The following is a 14,715-nucleotide window of genomic DNA, read 5'->3' on the forward strand; positions in this document are numbered from 1 at the left end:
GGAGTGTTTTTGTTAGCTCCTAGATTTGGTAGCTGTGCTTTTGTGTGCTTTTCCCTAGTTTCAGTCACTAGACTGTTCTTTTGAGACTCAGCTTGTCGTTAAGCATGGTGGGCTGTTAGGGAACATCCCTTGTTGCTTCTCAGGTTTGAGCTTATTGTTCTATATGGGCATCTTGGTACGCTACCATTGTCTCTCCTTTCCTTTTTGCGGGCAGGTTACCTTTCTGCCTTTTTAGCCCTGTTTTAGAAGCGTCTGGCCTTGTTTTTGGATGTTCAGCCATTTCTGAAGGGTGTGTCGTGTGTATGGCCTTCTTCTGTTCTGCTGGTCCCATCTTGGGTCCTTGATTTGGCCTTGGAGGCGCTACAGCGAGTTTCTCTGTTGGCCTGCAGTGGCTTGTTTGGATGGTAATGTTCTGTTGGTCATTGTTTCCGCTCGGCAGGTCTTGGAGCTGACAGCACCATCTGCTAGTAATTCTTCCTGTTTTTTCCCATTTGTCCGGGCAATTCTCTTTACTATGCTTCTTGGATGTTATCCAGGCTTTGCAGGTTCTGTGGCTCAAGCCTCGTCGCTTGGAGGGCCTCTTGGTCTGTGGCCCATTGGATCACTTCTATTCAGTACGCTTCTGTCTCTGGGTCAGCCGGTGCCTGACCCCCTCTGGATGCATTCTTCTTGGGCCATGAGTGCTTCTTGAACATCATGGCACGATGCCTCCTTGGTCATCATACAGTCATTTTCCACCTATTCTAGGTTCCACACTTTCTGGCGACACTTTCCGCATCTTGTTTACGGCTTGGCTGGTGCACGACACACCCCCTCTATCCTCTTGAGTTTTGCTTTCCACAGTCTGCAGTGTCCTCCAGATGGGGCAAATGACTAAAGAGGATCTTTTGTACTCACCGTACAATCAATTCCATCTTGGGGACGCTACATTTCCTCCCTGATTGTTTATTGTTGGTTATGCTGTTACATGCTGAGGTCTCCCTTCGGCTTTGTTGGCTAAATCACTGAGTTGCTGCAGCAGGCTTGAAGGCTCCAAGAGTACTGTTTAGTGCTTACGCCTCAGCCTCCCTCTAAAGTCATAGACTGCAGTGTCCCCCAGATGAACTCCAAGGAATTGATTTTATGATGAATACAAAAAAAAAATCCTTTCACAAAAACCTAAATTATTTTAATGTTTCAGTTAATTTTATTACATGGTGAAGCCACAGTGGTTAATGCTAGGTTTATATACATCAGTCTGAATGTCATGCTACTTCTTAGCCACCATTTGGTGTCTTGTGATGAATTAGCTTAGAGTGTTGTATTTATGATAGATGGCTTTATGTGAAGGGAGCAAGGCCTATCTCTAGTACCCCCTTTTCCACTTGCCAAAATACCCGGGTTATTGATGTGTGAACCCGGGTACCGGCTCAGTGGAATAGGATCCTAGGAAAAATCCCGGGTCGATTGACCTGGCATTTCTTCCGGGTCTCAAGCAGGGTTTTACACTGGTAAAACCCTGGACAGGCTCAGTGGAAAAGGGTAACCCGGGTCTTGAGGACTCATTTACAGCATGGTGATTGGTTGGTATTCGGAAGCTGTCACTGGGGAGGGACAGATTACAGTCTCCCTGTATGGTTCAGACCGCTACGGTTTTTACCCCATCCCTGCTTCATGGAGACTGTAATCTCTCCATGCCTGTCTCCCCGGTGACAGCTGTGGCATCACACAGCCTCCTGAAAGGACACTCCCCCCGCCCCCCCCAGGGAAGGACGTCTCCCCTGGTCGCCAGTCCACTTCGGTCTGGCGTTCAGGGGGGAGCCGAGTACTCGGCACTTGGTGATGTCATCATCTCAAAGCGCCAGCACTGCATCCGTGTGCTGTGTGAACGGCACCGACCCTGGATATTCCCGGGTCAGAGCCGCAGTGGGAATGGGGTAAATCCCAGGTTTGACCCGGTATGGAAAAGGGGTGTAGGTTAGACCTGACTGCTGTGCCTGTCTCTCATACAGATACTGCGTACCTGCTCCCAGTACCTCTGCAGGAACATCTTGCATTAGGATTTGTGTCTTAATTTTCTGTTCTACAAGACTTCAAACTGCTATAAATGAAAATAGTAGAAAGCGCTTTCTAATGAGGGTCAAAGTAGAGTAATCTGTCCATTAGTTAAATGTTGGTTTTACTGATATGTTCCTTTTCTTTTTATAAACCGAATACACATCAATGTTAATGTTTTAATTGTATTTTAGTGGTTATAAATGATAGTTATAATTTGGACATTAGTTAGTATAATATTATACTCGAACTCAGGTGTTAATCATTTGACTTGCTCACCTTCTCCAGTTAAACTTCATGTGGGGGAATCTGACACTAGCATCCTCATCTCGGAAAGATGCCCCAGTCCCCTCCTTGCTTCCAGGCCAAGTGGGCGTCCTGTCTGTAGAATTCATAGCCCCAGCACTGGAGGGAACCTACACCTCTCACTGGCGTCTCGCACACAAGGGAGAGCAGTTTGGGCCCCGGGTCTGGTGCAGTATCATTGTGGACTCTCTTCCTTGTGCCGACCACCTTGAAAATATGGAAAAGGAGGTATCTTCCATCAAAATAAACAGCCAAAAAGACCAGGAAGAGGCAAGTGTGGGGCAGCAGTACACAAGCATGTATCTTTGTACATTAGTGATTTTATGGAGGTTTTTTTTGCCCACATGAGTACAATATTGTTATTTAATTGGGGATTTGTAGCCATTTAGTTTTGTTCATTATTCTTGAAGGTTTGAACTGTCTCCCTGATCTTGTGTAAACTTTCTAATGTGTAGGAAGACTCAAGTGTTCATATGACCCAGCAACTTGAGGAATGTCCAGATAAGGTGACTACCTCCCAAGCATCCACTCACTTGAGTAGCACACACAGTGACAGAGAGATGTACATCCCATCTGTTGATCTTCTTACTGCTCAGGTAAGGGTATTACTGACATGGGCCTCTCAAATAAGGGACATTTCAAATCAGTGTCAGGGCCAAGACTGTCGATGTGAAGGTCCCACCTTCAATATTTACTAAGAGACAGTGCATTACATTATTATATATGGATGGAATTCATATCAAACACCTAATACATATTATATTAAATGCCAGTTCTGCCTTTCTCTAATAACATTGTGGACAGAGAGCGCGATTCAATTCACTATTCAATTCAGCATGCTGCTAAGTTGGAGAATGCCAGTTCTCGTGACTTAACCTGGGTGTTTAGTCGCGAGAATCGGCATTAACCGACTAAAGTGCCGGCCGCGTGGCTGTTAGCGCCGCGCTAAGCCAGAAAACACTGGCACTTTTGTCGGATTTCTCCTCTCATCCCAGGAGGGTGCGAGAAGAAATCCTTTAGCTCGCCCAAACATCGCGTTGAATTTAATAGCTTCAGGAGCTGCCTCCCGGGGCTATTCAAGATCTCATTGAATTGAATTGCCACCAATTAGAAATGGGCTGAATAGGCATTTACTGATCAGGGGGAAGATGCACACTAATAAGACTCTACTAGTCCCTGTGAATCAAAGTAATATAAAGATATTGCTTAATTTTATATTAGGGATATTGTACTATCCTAAATTATATGGACATATGAAAGGATATACGTTCATGGACAGAATGTTGACACCGACAAATTATCAACAGTCGACTTTTGGGTTAGGCTGCGGTTAGTTAGTTCGCAAGTCTAGGGAAAAACACATTATCGACATGGCAACTTTGTGAATGTTGACATGATGACCATGCCAACATTCTAAATGTCAACTTTACCACCCTAACCCTATACCAACACACCCTTGTGAAAGTCACCAATGAGCAGTTATGTAACTCTTTGGATGTAGGCCACCAAAATCTGCGGTGCCTTCTAATATTTGTAATAAATAACAATTGAGTGCATTATTGCCCAATATATATAAATAAAGGTTGGTCGATGAAATCGGGGGGGGGGGGGGGGGAGTGGTGCGAACGCAGGCGTGTCTTGGCATCTTAACTCTGTTTCAGAGGCGTACATTATTAAGATGCAGCGTCATAATACAAGTGACATGGCTGAATTAAGCACAAGCACTCGCTGTGCTTGCGGTAGGGTATGGTCAGCCACAAGTGCTGCACATGGGTATGATGTTACTTGATGTTACCGATTGTTGCATACACTTCCTGGAGATGCCGTAGGAAAGTGGGCGTCTTAAGACAGGCTGGTGGGCGTCTAGATACACACCGTGATCGCACGCCAAGACATAGTGGGCGTGCTAATGCCTTGCCTTGCGATCAAGGAATTTGCATACTTTGGCTGCATGCAAAAGCATCTAGCGAGCGGGTCTGAATTGGACCCTCCGTTCCATATTGTGCGTCATTTACCCTGCAGACATGTCTGCCAAGGGCAATGAACACATTCCTGTACCAATGTCACAATCTTGCAGATTATGTACTGCGGTTTTCAGTGAGGAGGATGTGGTTCGGGTGGGGTTATGTGTGAGGTGTTATAACCCGACAGGTTCCTCGAAAACCTCCGTCATCAGTACAGGAGCCACCTTGGGTGACTTTTTCACATTTCCTGGCCTGTATTGTGGACCACCTGGCGGTCCCGGCAGTTTTCCCTCCTATGGGCGTTCCACAGCAGCTCGTCCCTCCCTCACAGGGACTAACACTAGTTATGCAAACCCCTCCTGTACCTCAGCAGGCGGTCATTCCCTCTATGGGAATACCACAGGGTGGACCTCCACCATGAGTGGATGTTTTCTCTAACCCATTACAGAGTCTGGCAGCAACCTCAACTGCTCTTCAGACCATGTTGCAGAGTGAGAAGCCCGTAAGACCAGCTAAGCATCCTGTGTTGTTATCTCAATCCACACAGCTATCAGAGTCTGAGATGTCTTCTGATGATGGGGAGGCAGCTGATGCCTCTAACCCTGACTCCCCTCGGCAAGAGGCAGAGCCTAAGTCACAGACTAATATTCCTGCCTTAATGCGTGTGGTCAGATCCGTATTGGTAATAGAGGATGAGGAGCCAGCCCCTAAATCCAAACACCCCCTGTTTAAACAATTGAAGGTGACTTCGGCAGTATTCCCTGATCAGCTGGTGGATCACATGGCTGATGCCTGGTAAGAGGTATCAACCTCAAACGTTTGACCTCCTATTACCCGTTTCTGGAGGCTCATAGTAAAAAGTGGGAATCTCCCCCCTGCAGTGGATTCACATGTTACACGGTTAATTAAAAGTGCATTGTTAAAGCATCCTATGGATAGGAAGGTGGAAACTTGCCTAAAGTCTATATACTCTATTTCAGCAGCTGTTGCCCGCCCGTCCATGGCTATCTCCTGGGTAGCTAAGGCTATAGAGAGTTGTGCCGATACACTAGCGAACTCTTTTTGGAAATTCCAGAGGATCAAGTGTCACTTTTTCGGTCATATTAGGGATGCGGCTGCATATATCGGTGAGGCCGCTCTGGATGCTAGTTTACTGACGTCCAGGGTCTCGGCCGCGTCTGCTCGCCGTGCCCTGTGGTTACGCTATTGGTGCGCAGATGCCGATTCTAAAAAAGGCCTGGAGGCCTTACCTTATAATGGGGATATTTTATTTGGTCCAGACCTGTACAAGATTTTTGACACATTAGCCAAATCAAAATCTGTATTTATGCCCTCAGCATCTGCTCCTGTAAAGTCTCGAAGTTCCTCCTTTAGGTCCTTTTGTCCTCTTGGAAAAGCCAAAGGGCAGTCCTTTCCTAGGCAGTCCGCTGCAAAGAAAACTGACAAGTCTAAGAAACAGGCCTGGAGCACAAGACGCCCGGCCTCCAAACTGGAGGATAAACCCGCAGCCTAACGGTGTGGGCCTCCCTCTGGGGGACCCCAGAGTGGGAGGGAGACTTCTTCATTTCGCCCAGTGCTGGTGTCAAACCACCAAGGATGCTTGGGTAAGAGAAGTGGTCTCTCAAGGGTACGGCCTCTCATATCTTTGAAGGCCTCCCCACCAATTTTTCTGCACAGGCCCTCCTTCAGAGAAAGCCAAGGCCTTGCAGATCCAGAAAGCCATACAGATCCAGAAAGGCCTTGCAGATCCAGAAAGCCATATTACCCCTTCAAGCAGGGGTAATTATACCAGTTCCACTCTCTTTACGAGGGACTGGATATTATTCTACTCTCTACCTGGTTCAGAAACCGAATGGGTCTCATCGGCCTATCCTCAACCTCAAAGCTCTGAACAAGTTCCTCAGGGTGCCCAGGTTCAGGATGGAAACCTTACAATCCATCATACTGGTTATGGAACCTGGGGATTACATGGTATCACTGGACATTCAGGATGCATACCTACATGTTCCCATAACGCCTTCTCACCAGCGTTATCTGTGGTTTGCTATACTGCAATGACACTTCCAGTTTCGGGCGCTGCCTTTGGCCTATCCTCGGCTCCAAGGGTATTTACCAAAATGATGGCTGTCATGGCAGCCCATCTGCAGAGTCAGGGTATCCGGCTCCTACCATATATGGACGACCTCCTCTTGTTGACAAGTTCTCCAGAGGTGCTTCACCACCACCTGCAACTGACAGTTGCTTGTCTACAGGCGCACGGGTGGTTTATCAATTGGAAGAAGTCCTCCCTAATTCCCTCACAGAGGATGGTTCATTTGGGAGCCCTTCTGGATTCTCACCAGCAGAGAATCTTTCTAACTCCAGAAAAGATCTTCACACTACAGCTACGAGTACACAGATGTCTCCGCAGTCACCAGGTGCCAGTCTCCGGGTATGGGTCGCAGTGAGCGATCCACACTTCTTTCAGGGCCGGTGAACATCGGTAGAGGCATGCGTACAGAGCCCTCATGATGGCAAAGCACATTCTTCATGGAAAGCCCGTGCAGGTTCAGTCCGACAACAGTGGTGTTCATCAACCATCAAGGAGGCACTCTAAGTCGGGCAGCAATGGCAGAAGTGTCACACATTCTGACATGGGCATAATCTCATCTCCCTCCCATTTCGGCAGTGCTCATTCTGGGAGTTCTCAATTGGGAAGCTGATTTCCTCAGCCATCACGACGTGCATCCAGGGGAATGGTCTCTTCCCCAAGAGGTGTTTCAACTCCTAGTGGTGGATCTCGTGGCCTCCTGACACAATCACAAGTTACCAGTGTACGGGTCCAGAACAGGAGATGCCGAAGCAAGCCTGGTGGATGCTCTGTCAGTAAAATGGACCTTCCAGTTTGCGTACCTGTTTCCTCCAGTCTCCCTGCTTCCTCGGGTTCTTCGGAAGTTCAAGCAAGACGGAGGCACTGTCCTGCTGGTGGCTCCATCTTGGCCCAGACGTCATTGGTACTCAGATCTTCGGAGTCTCTCCATCGACACTCCGTTCCTGCTGCCTTAATGTCCGGACCTGTTGTCTCAGGGTCCTTGCCTTTACCCAGACCTGGATCGTCTTTGACGGCATGGCTCTTGAGACATCCCTTCCGACGTAGAATTGCTCTGCTTCCGGATAGACACACTTTCCTACAGGCTGTCCTCTGGATACAACCTCCCTTTGTCCCTCCAGTGGCTCCTTGGGATTTGGCAGTAGTTCTTCGGGCCCTCCAGGGTCCTCAATTTGAACCACTAGATTCAGTGGAACTCAAGTGGTTAACAGCTAAGACTCTCTTCCTTCTGGCTATTGCATCTGCCAGGAGGGTGTCAGAATTGGGAGCGCTCTCATGTCGTCGTCCTTTTCTGATATTTCACCAGGACAGGGCGGTGTTTCTAGTTTCCACATTAATCTGGAAATTATAGTACCGGCCTTTCTATCACCAGACCTCTCGGCCGGTGAGGCCTCTTTGGATGTGGACAGTACCAGTTCTCTTCGAAAATCAGACTCCTTGTTTGTGCTCTATGGATCACAAGAAGGGATGGCCAGCCAATAAACAAAAATGGGCTAGATGGCTTCGTATGACTATCTCAGAGGCTTACACGCAGGCAGGCCTGCCTGTTCCGATTTATGTTAAGGCCCATTCTACTCTGTCTGTGGGTCCTTCATGGGCAACTCACCGTGGCACCTTGGCTGCTCAGCTTTGTAAGGCGGCCACGTGGTCTTCTGTCCAGACCTTTCTAAGGTTCTATGCATTTGATGCCATCGCCTCTCAGGATGCTTCCTTTTGGGCGCCGGATTCTGCTCTCAGCACAGGAGCGTCCCTACCCTTAAAAGGACTGCTTTGGGACATCCCCAAGGTCTCCCTGTGGAGCCTGTGAACCCTGAAGAAGAAAATGAGTTATGGTAAGAACTAACCGTTAACTCTTTCTTCGAAGTCCATAGGGTCCACCTGGCTTCATATGGGCTATTGTACTGTTCACCGGTTTCCCGTCTCTTTCTATGTGAGTGTGATTCTTGAGTGTTCCAGTCTTCCTTCTTTCTTATCCTGCTCCGGCCTTTGGCTTTTTACCAATTGAGGTGCCTCGGGGGCAGGGTATAGGGAGAGTGAACCCAATGCATCCTGGGAGCTGAAAGCTTTAACTGATTGCTTCCCATCACCTACACCCCAAGGTCTCCCTGTGGACCCTATGGCCTTCGAAGAGAGAGAGTTAACAAAGATAATTTCTTACCATAACTCATTTTTTATTATATAACAAAAGCAAAATGAATGAACAGAAGAGAAATCAAATTAATATTTGGTGTGACCACACTTTGCCTTCAAAACAGCATCAATTCTTCTAGGTACACTTGACTTTGGCTGTATGTTTGGGGTCATTGTCATGCTGCAGAATAAATTTGGAGCCAATCAGACTCCTCCCTGATGGTAATGCATGATGGATAAGTACTTGCCTGTATTTCTCAGCATTGAGGACACCATTACTTCTGACAAAATCCCCCAACTCCATTTGCTGAATTGCAGCCCCAAACTTGCAGGAAACCCCCACCATGCTTCACTGTTGCCTGCAGACACTCATTATTGTTCTGCTCTCCTGCCCTTGCCACAGTTGTATAAAATCAAGCACCTAGCCATGCAGTCTCCATTTGCAAACATTTGTGTTTAGGAACAACAGCAACTCCCTGAAGTGGAAGACCACATAAAATCACAGAGCGGAATCAACGACTGCTAAAGGAGCATGGTGCGTAAAAGTCGCCAACGCTCTGCTGAAGAGTTCCAAACTTCCACTGGCATTAATGTAAGCACAAAAACTGTGCGGTGGGAGCTTAATGAAATGGGTTTCCATGGCCGAGCAGCTGCATGCAAGCCTCACATCACCAAGTCCAATGCCAAGCATCGGATGGAGTGGTGTAAAGCACACCGACACTGGACTGTGGAGCAGTGGTAACGTGTTCTGTGGAGTGACTAATCACACTTCTCTGTTTGGCAGTCAGATGGGCAAGTCTGGGTTTGGCGGATGCCGGGAGAACGTTACCTGCCAGACTGACACCTGTGAAGTTTGGTGGAGGGAGGATAATGGAATGGGTCCGTTTTTCAGGCCCCTTATCTCCAGTGAAGGGCACTCTTAATGCTTCAACATACCAAGACATTTTGAACAATGCTATGCTTCCAACTTTGTGGCAACAGTTTGGGGAAGGGCCTTTTCTATTCCAGCATGACTGTGCCCCAGTGCACAAAGTAAGGACTATAAAGGCATGGTTTGAGGAGTTCCATGTGGAAGAACGTGACTGGCCCGTGCAGAGCCCACACCATCAAGCACATTTCGAATGAACTGGAGGCGGTGATTAAGAGCCAGGCCTTCTCGACCAACGTCAGTGCCTGATCTCATAAATTCTCTACAGAAGAAAGGGCAAAAAGTCCCACAGAAACATTCCAAAATCTTGTGGAAAGCCTTTCAAGAAGAGTGGAAGATGTTATAGCTGCAAAAGGGGGACCAACTCCATATTAAAGTATATGTATTTGAATACAATGTCCTTACAGTCCCTGTTGGTGTAATGGTCAGACGTCCAAATACTTTTGTCCGTACAGTGTGTGTGTGTGTGTGTGTGTATGTATACCTTCTACCTTCTATCAGGGATCTTTTTCCAGATAATGCCCCATTTTTTTTCTAGCAGGATTCAGCTCCCTGCCACACTGCACGGACATGCAAAAAGGGGTTCACGGAAAATGACATACAGGTGCTGGGATGGCCAGGAAACAACCCAGACCTGAACCCCATAGAACATTTGTGGTTCTGTTTGAAAAAACTGGTACATCTGAGGCATCCTTCCAATAAAAGACAATTAATTAGGATATAATTGTCTCATGGCACCACATAAAAAAGAAGGAAGAGCTCCAAACATTGGTTGGCTCAATGACACATCGCTGTACTGCGGTCTTGAAAAATAAAGGCTGCCCAACGAAATACTGATAGGGTGAAAATCCCTGTGTACTTATGATGTTACCGTCCTAAGTGTTGTTTTCACGGCATAACTTCCCTTGTAATGCAAATATTTGACCTCTGTTTATTGTGTTGAATTCAGCATTAAGTTTCCTTTCATTTCATATATAAATCATTGCATTGCGTGAAGTGAAACAGTTTTTAGAAGCATTCGAAGTTGATAAACATTCAAATTTCAAAATGTGTCCGCAATTTTGGCCACGTGTGTGTGTGTGTGTGTGTGTGTGTATGTGTGTATGTGTATATATGTATATGTATGTGTATGTATGATCTATGAATTGAATGAAGTAGTAACTTTACCTAAAATAGAGCAACTCAATGTTAACGCTACAGTCTTATTACTGATTAACTTTATCCTTCACTGCATGTGTCAGATTTCACATTACTGTTATGTTACATGCTCTACATTAATGCAACTTTCCTTCTTTGTTTAGGACTTGCTGTCATTTGAGTTGTTGGATATAAACATTGTCCAAGAACTGGAACGTGTTCCCCACAATACTCCTGTTGGTGAGTGTGAATACACATATAGCCACTACAATGTTTCATCTTGTTTTGTGACATTTGCAGGAGCTGCTCCTGCCCTCATGGATGACGGAGGCTGCCTGCACTAGTCCGTAGAGGAGGAGACACAGACAGACCCGGGCAGGCAGGGTCCTGGCGCCTGCGCAATGATTCTTGCAGGCTCTAGGACCGGCGCATGCGCACAAAAAAAAAAGGCTTTTAGTGGCTGCATCTGTTACTGCCCGGAAGACAGAGGAGTGGCTCCTCCCTGGAAGCCCGGACTGGCAGTCCCAGGAGGGAAAACACCTTCCCCGGAGTCTCCCTGTCCTATTTGTGATTCGTAGGTAGTGCTTCCAAAGGGGTCACTGCCAGCAACAATGTAGCCAGTGCAGTCTCGTACTACAACTATCTCATTGAGTGAGTTGGTGGATTTTACTGGGGGAAGCCCCTAGGTAGAATCAGCCACTAGACATTTGTATATAATGGGAAAAAAACAGTGGTTTAAAGCCATGTAATCTCCCCTCTGTCAATTTGTGTACAGTGGCAGCTGTTAAACATTATATTCCTCTGTAGATATGACACCGTGCATGTCCCCTCTGCCACATGATGGGCCCTTGATTGAGAAGCCAGGTCTGGGACAAATTAAAGAGGAGACTGATGGAGCTGGATATAAGACCCTTATTGGTGAGTTATATTGGAAACTGTTAAATACGTTAGAATGTTGTTATTTAAACATCAAGACTGCTGTACAGTTTTTCATTTGAATGGCACCATTGTTATAAACACATGTACATGGGTTAAATACCTTTTACTCGAACATATTCGCTTGCAGAGTCTGTTACTAGGGGAGTGCTGCTAACAAGGAGCGCTCCAATTTAGTAGCAAAAGCTTATTCCGTTTTATAGAGTTTAATCTTTGAAAACCTGTATTTTCCAATAGTAAAAATATCCAGAGAAGACGTGGAGAGCACACCCACACAGGAGGAGGCTGAAGAGGACATTAGTGGAACCCAGTTTGTTTGTGAAACTGTCATGAGGAGTCTGACATTAGATGCAGCTCCAGATTACAATCCTCCTCAGAAGAAGACTTCACCACACAGTGAGTAGAACGCAAAGTAGTTGTTCTACAAGGGCTATTCTACTTCCTCTGACGTCCTATCTGCGGGACACTGCAAACTGGGTTTTGGTGGGATGCTGAGGAGTAGGCACTAAATAGTTAACTATTAGAGCTTCTCCTTGGAGAGCACAGCCTGCTGCTGCTGCCTTCCAGTTCATACTTTGGCCGCCACAGCCTAAGGAGGTAGTACTGGGCAGCACAGAATGGTGATCAGCATACCAGAGCCTGCTCTTTCACTCGGCTAAAGTCTCTCCGGCTGAGAAGGTGTTGCCCCATCAGCTTCAGTTTTGGAAATGTGCCCAAGAGAGCCTGTGCACATTAGCCCCCTCTCAAGGATTCATCAGTCTTGTGACTTTCAAAGAAGACTGTGCTGCCAGTCCCAGGAGCTACGACATTTTAAAGCTCTGAGCGTAAGTTGGAAACTACACCACCTATACCACTGCGACGGTTTTACTCAGACCTGTCTTGGTCAGTTCTTGGGTTAACAAAGCGGTTGAAAAGTGGGCTGAGCAGTTGGTGGACGGCCTGCGGTCTAATACTCCGCAAGCTCATCTTATTCCTCTAGCTCGAATTGGCTGTTTATTTGGGTGATGCCTTAAGAGACATTGGGCAGGTAGGTACCATAATCTCTGCTTCGGCGGTGGCAGCAGATGCCGAGTCTAAACGGACTGTGGAAGCCCTTCCGTTTACCAGAGATATCTTATTTGGTCTGGATTTGGACAAATGGATTTCTCTGGCCACGGGTGGAAAAAGTTATTTTTTTGCCTACTTCTGCAGCGGACCCGCGGCACTCCTTTTTAAAGGTCCTTCCTTTCTTGCCCCCTCCCAAGTTTCAGGACAGAGCTAGAGGTGTCTCTTCTGCAGTTAGAGAGGGCCGCTCTAGGGGGCGCCCAGACACCAAGCCGGCAGACAAATCCATGGCATGACGTCCCAGCAGGGGGATCTCAAGGTGGGCCCCCGCATTCTGCGGTTTAGGGAAGTCTGGTTCGCAATCTTATATCACACAGTTAAGAGTTTGCTTTTTCACAACAGGGCTCCCAGTTGATCAACAGAAAGTTAGTTTTGCAACAGGCTATCGACAGGCTCCTGGTTTCCAAGGTTCTGATTCCGATTCCGGTACTGCAACTGGCTCAGGGATTCTACTCAAATTTGTTGGTGGTCCCGAAATCTGATTGATCAGTCTGGCCCATTTTAAATCTTATATCCTTAATTCACGATCAATCATTCCACAGGTTCAAAATGGAATCCCTTAATTCGGTCATTGCTGGACTGCAAGCGACGGGGTTCCTGGACATCATTGTTGCATATTTACACATGCTGATTTGGGGGCCACACCAGGCATTCCTCCAGTTTGCCATCAAGGAGTCGCAATTTCAGTTTCAGGCTCTGACCTTCAGACTGTCGTCTGCTCCCATGGTTTTCTCCAAGGTGACAGCGGTTATAATTTTGCATCTCCAGTCCATGGGAGTGACCATTGTCCCTTATCTGGATGACCTACTTAGCAAGGCTTCGTCGGCAGAAGGCTTCCTGAAGAAGGTGTAGCTCACACTTCAAGTCCTCATCAATTATGGCTGGATAGTCAACTACCAGAAGTCAAATCTGGTGCCTTCACAGCGTCTTCAGTTCCTGGGGATGATGTTGGACACTTCCCTACAGGGTTTTTCTCCCAATGGATAAGGCACAGGCAAATTAAGAGTTGGTCTGGATGGTTCTCAAGCTCAAAAGGGTATCTGTGCATCTTTGTATCCATCTTCTGGGGAAGATGGAGGTCGAAGGAGGCCATCCAGTTCGGCAGATTTCATTCCAGGCCTTTCCAATTAGACCTCTTGGTTCAGTGGTCAGGGTTACATCTTCAGATGCACCCTCTAGTGAGGCTGTCCCCTCAGCAATTCTCTGCTCTGGTGACTTCAGATAGATCACCTGATGGGTCGCCGCTTCGGCTTTTGGAACTGGATCCTGTTGACTATGAACACCAGTCTTCGCAGGTGGGGGCAGTGGTGTTAGACAATTCCAGGAGCGATGGTCTTGCCAGGAAGCTCTCCTGTCAGACAACCGCCATAGCCGTGGCGTACATCAACTGGCAGGGGGGATCGCGCAGTTGGTGATGCGGGAGTCCAGCCGCATCTTACAGTTGGCAGAAAGACACGTCGAGGCCAATTCCGCCATATTCATCCCAGGAGTGTACAACTGGGAGGCGGATTATCTCAGCCGCCAGGATCTCCATCCTGGAGAATGGATTCAGCATCCAGAAGTGTTCCAGTAGTTGACCCGTCGTTGGGGCAGGCTACAGATTGACCTCATGGCCTCCCGGCTCAACTGTCAGCTGCCTCTGTACTGCTCCAGGCCTTGAGACCCTGCAGCAGTAGCAGAAGATGCATTTGGTGTTCCGTGGCTGTACCGCCTAGTGTACCTGTTTCTGCCATTTCTTCTCTTTCCGCGGGTGCTCAAGTGCACGAAGCGCGATTCCACAACAGTCATCCTAGTGGCTCCGGGCTGGCCTCGTCGGGCATGGTACTCTGATCTGCTGCTCCTTCTGGCAGATGATTCGTGGCCGTTACCTCAACGATCAGATCTTCATCAATAGGGTCCCCTAACATTCATCCGCCAGACTTTGGAGATAGCCAGGTTTATTACTTTCCCTTCCTTTTGCTAATTTTGCACACTTAAAAGTACCTGTTCCCTGATAAAGACACAGCTGTTTGGGTGGTTCCCCCTTTCGTGGACGCTCCTACTGCCCTGTTAGCAAAGGCATTGGTCCTTCCCACAATGAGTGCTGC

At 47.4% G+C, this 14,715-nt stretch overlaps 1 protein-coding gene across 6 annotated transcripts in view; it reads left to right on the forward strand.

The window, feature by feature from the left end:
* The window catches only part of NBR1 (NBR1 autophagy cargo receptor), an 80,067-nt gene that overhangs the window by 50,463 nt on the left and 14,889 nt on the right, over positions 1–14,715 (forward strand). For 5 of the 6 annotated variants that reach the window (XM_088480742.1, XM_088480745.1, XM_088480744.1 and 2 more), the window contains 4 exons: positions 2,796–2,936; positions 10,753–10,828; positions 11,396–11,506; positions 11,762–11,920. In XM_088480742.1, coding sequence (XP_088336868.1) covers positions 2,796–2,936; positions 10,753–10,828; positions 11,396–11,506; positions 11,762–11,920 — 487 coding nt within the window. Of the gene's footprint in view, positions 1–2,322; positions 2,611–2,795; positions 2,937–10,752; positions 10,829–11,395; positions 11,507–11,761; positions 11,921–14,715 lie in introns of all 6 variants that reach the window. The other variant, XM_088480747.1, reaches the window with a different exon arrangement.

Source organism: Taudactylus pleione, unplaced genomic scaffold, assembly GCF_031769625.1.
Source record: "Taudactylus pleione unplaced genomic scaffold, aTauple2 ptg000256l, whole genome shotgun sequence".
NCBI lineage: Eukaryota > Metazoa > Chordata > Amphibia > Anura > Myobatrachidae > Taudactylus > Taudactylus pleione.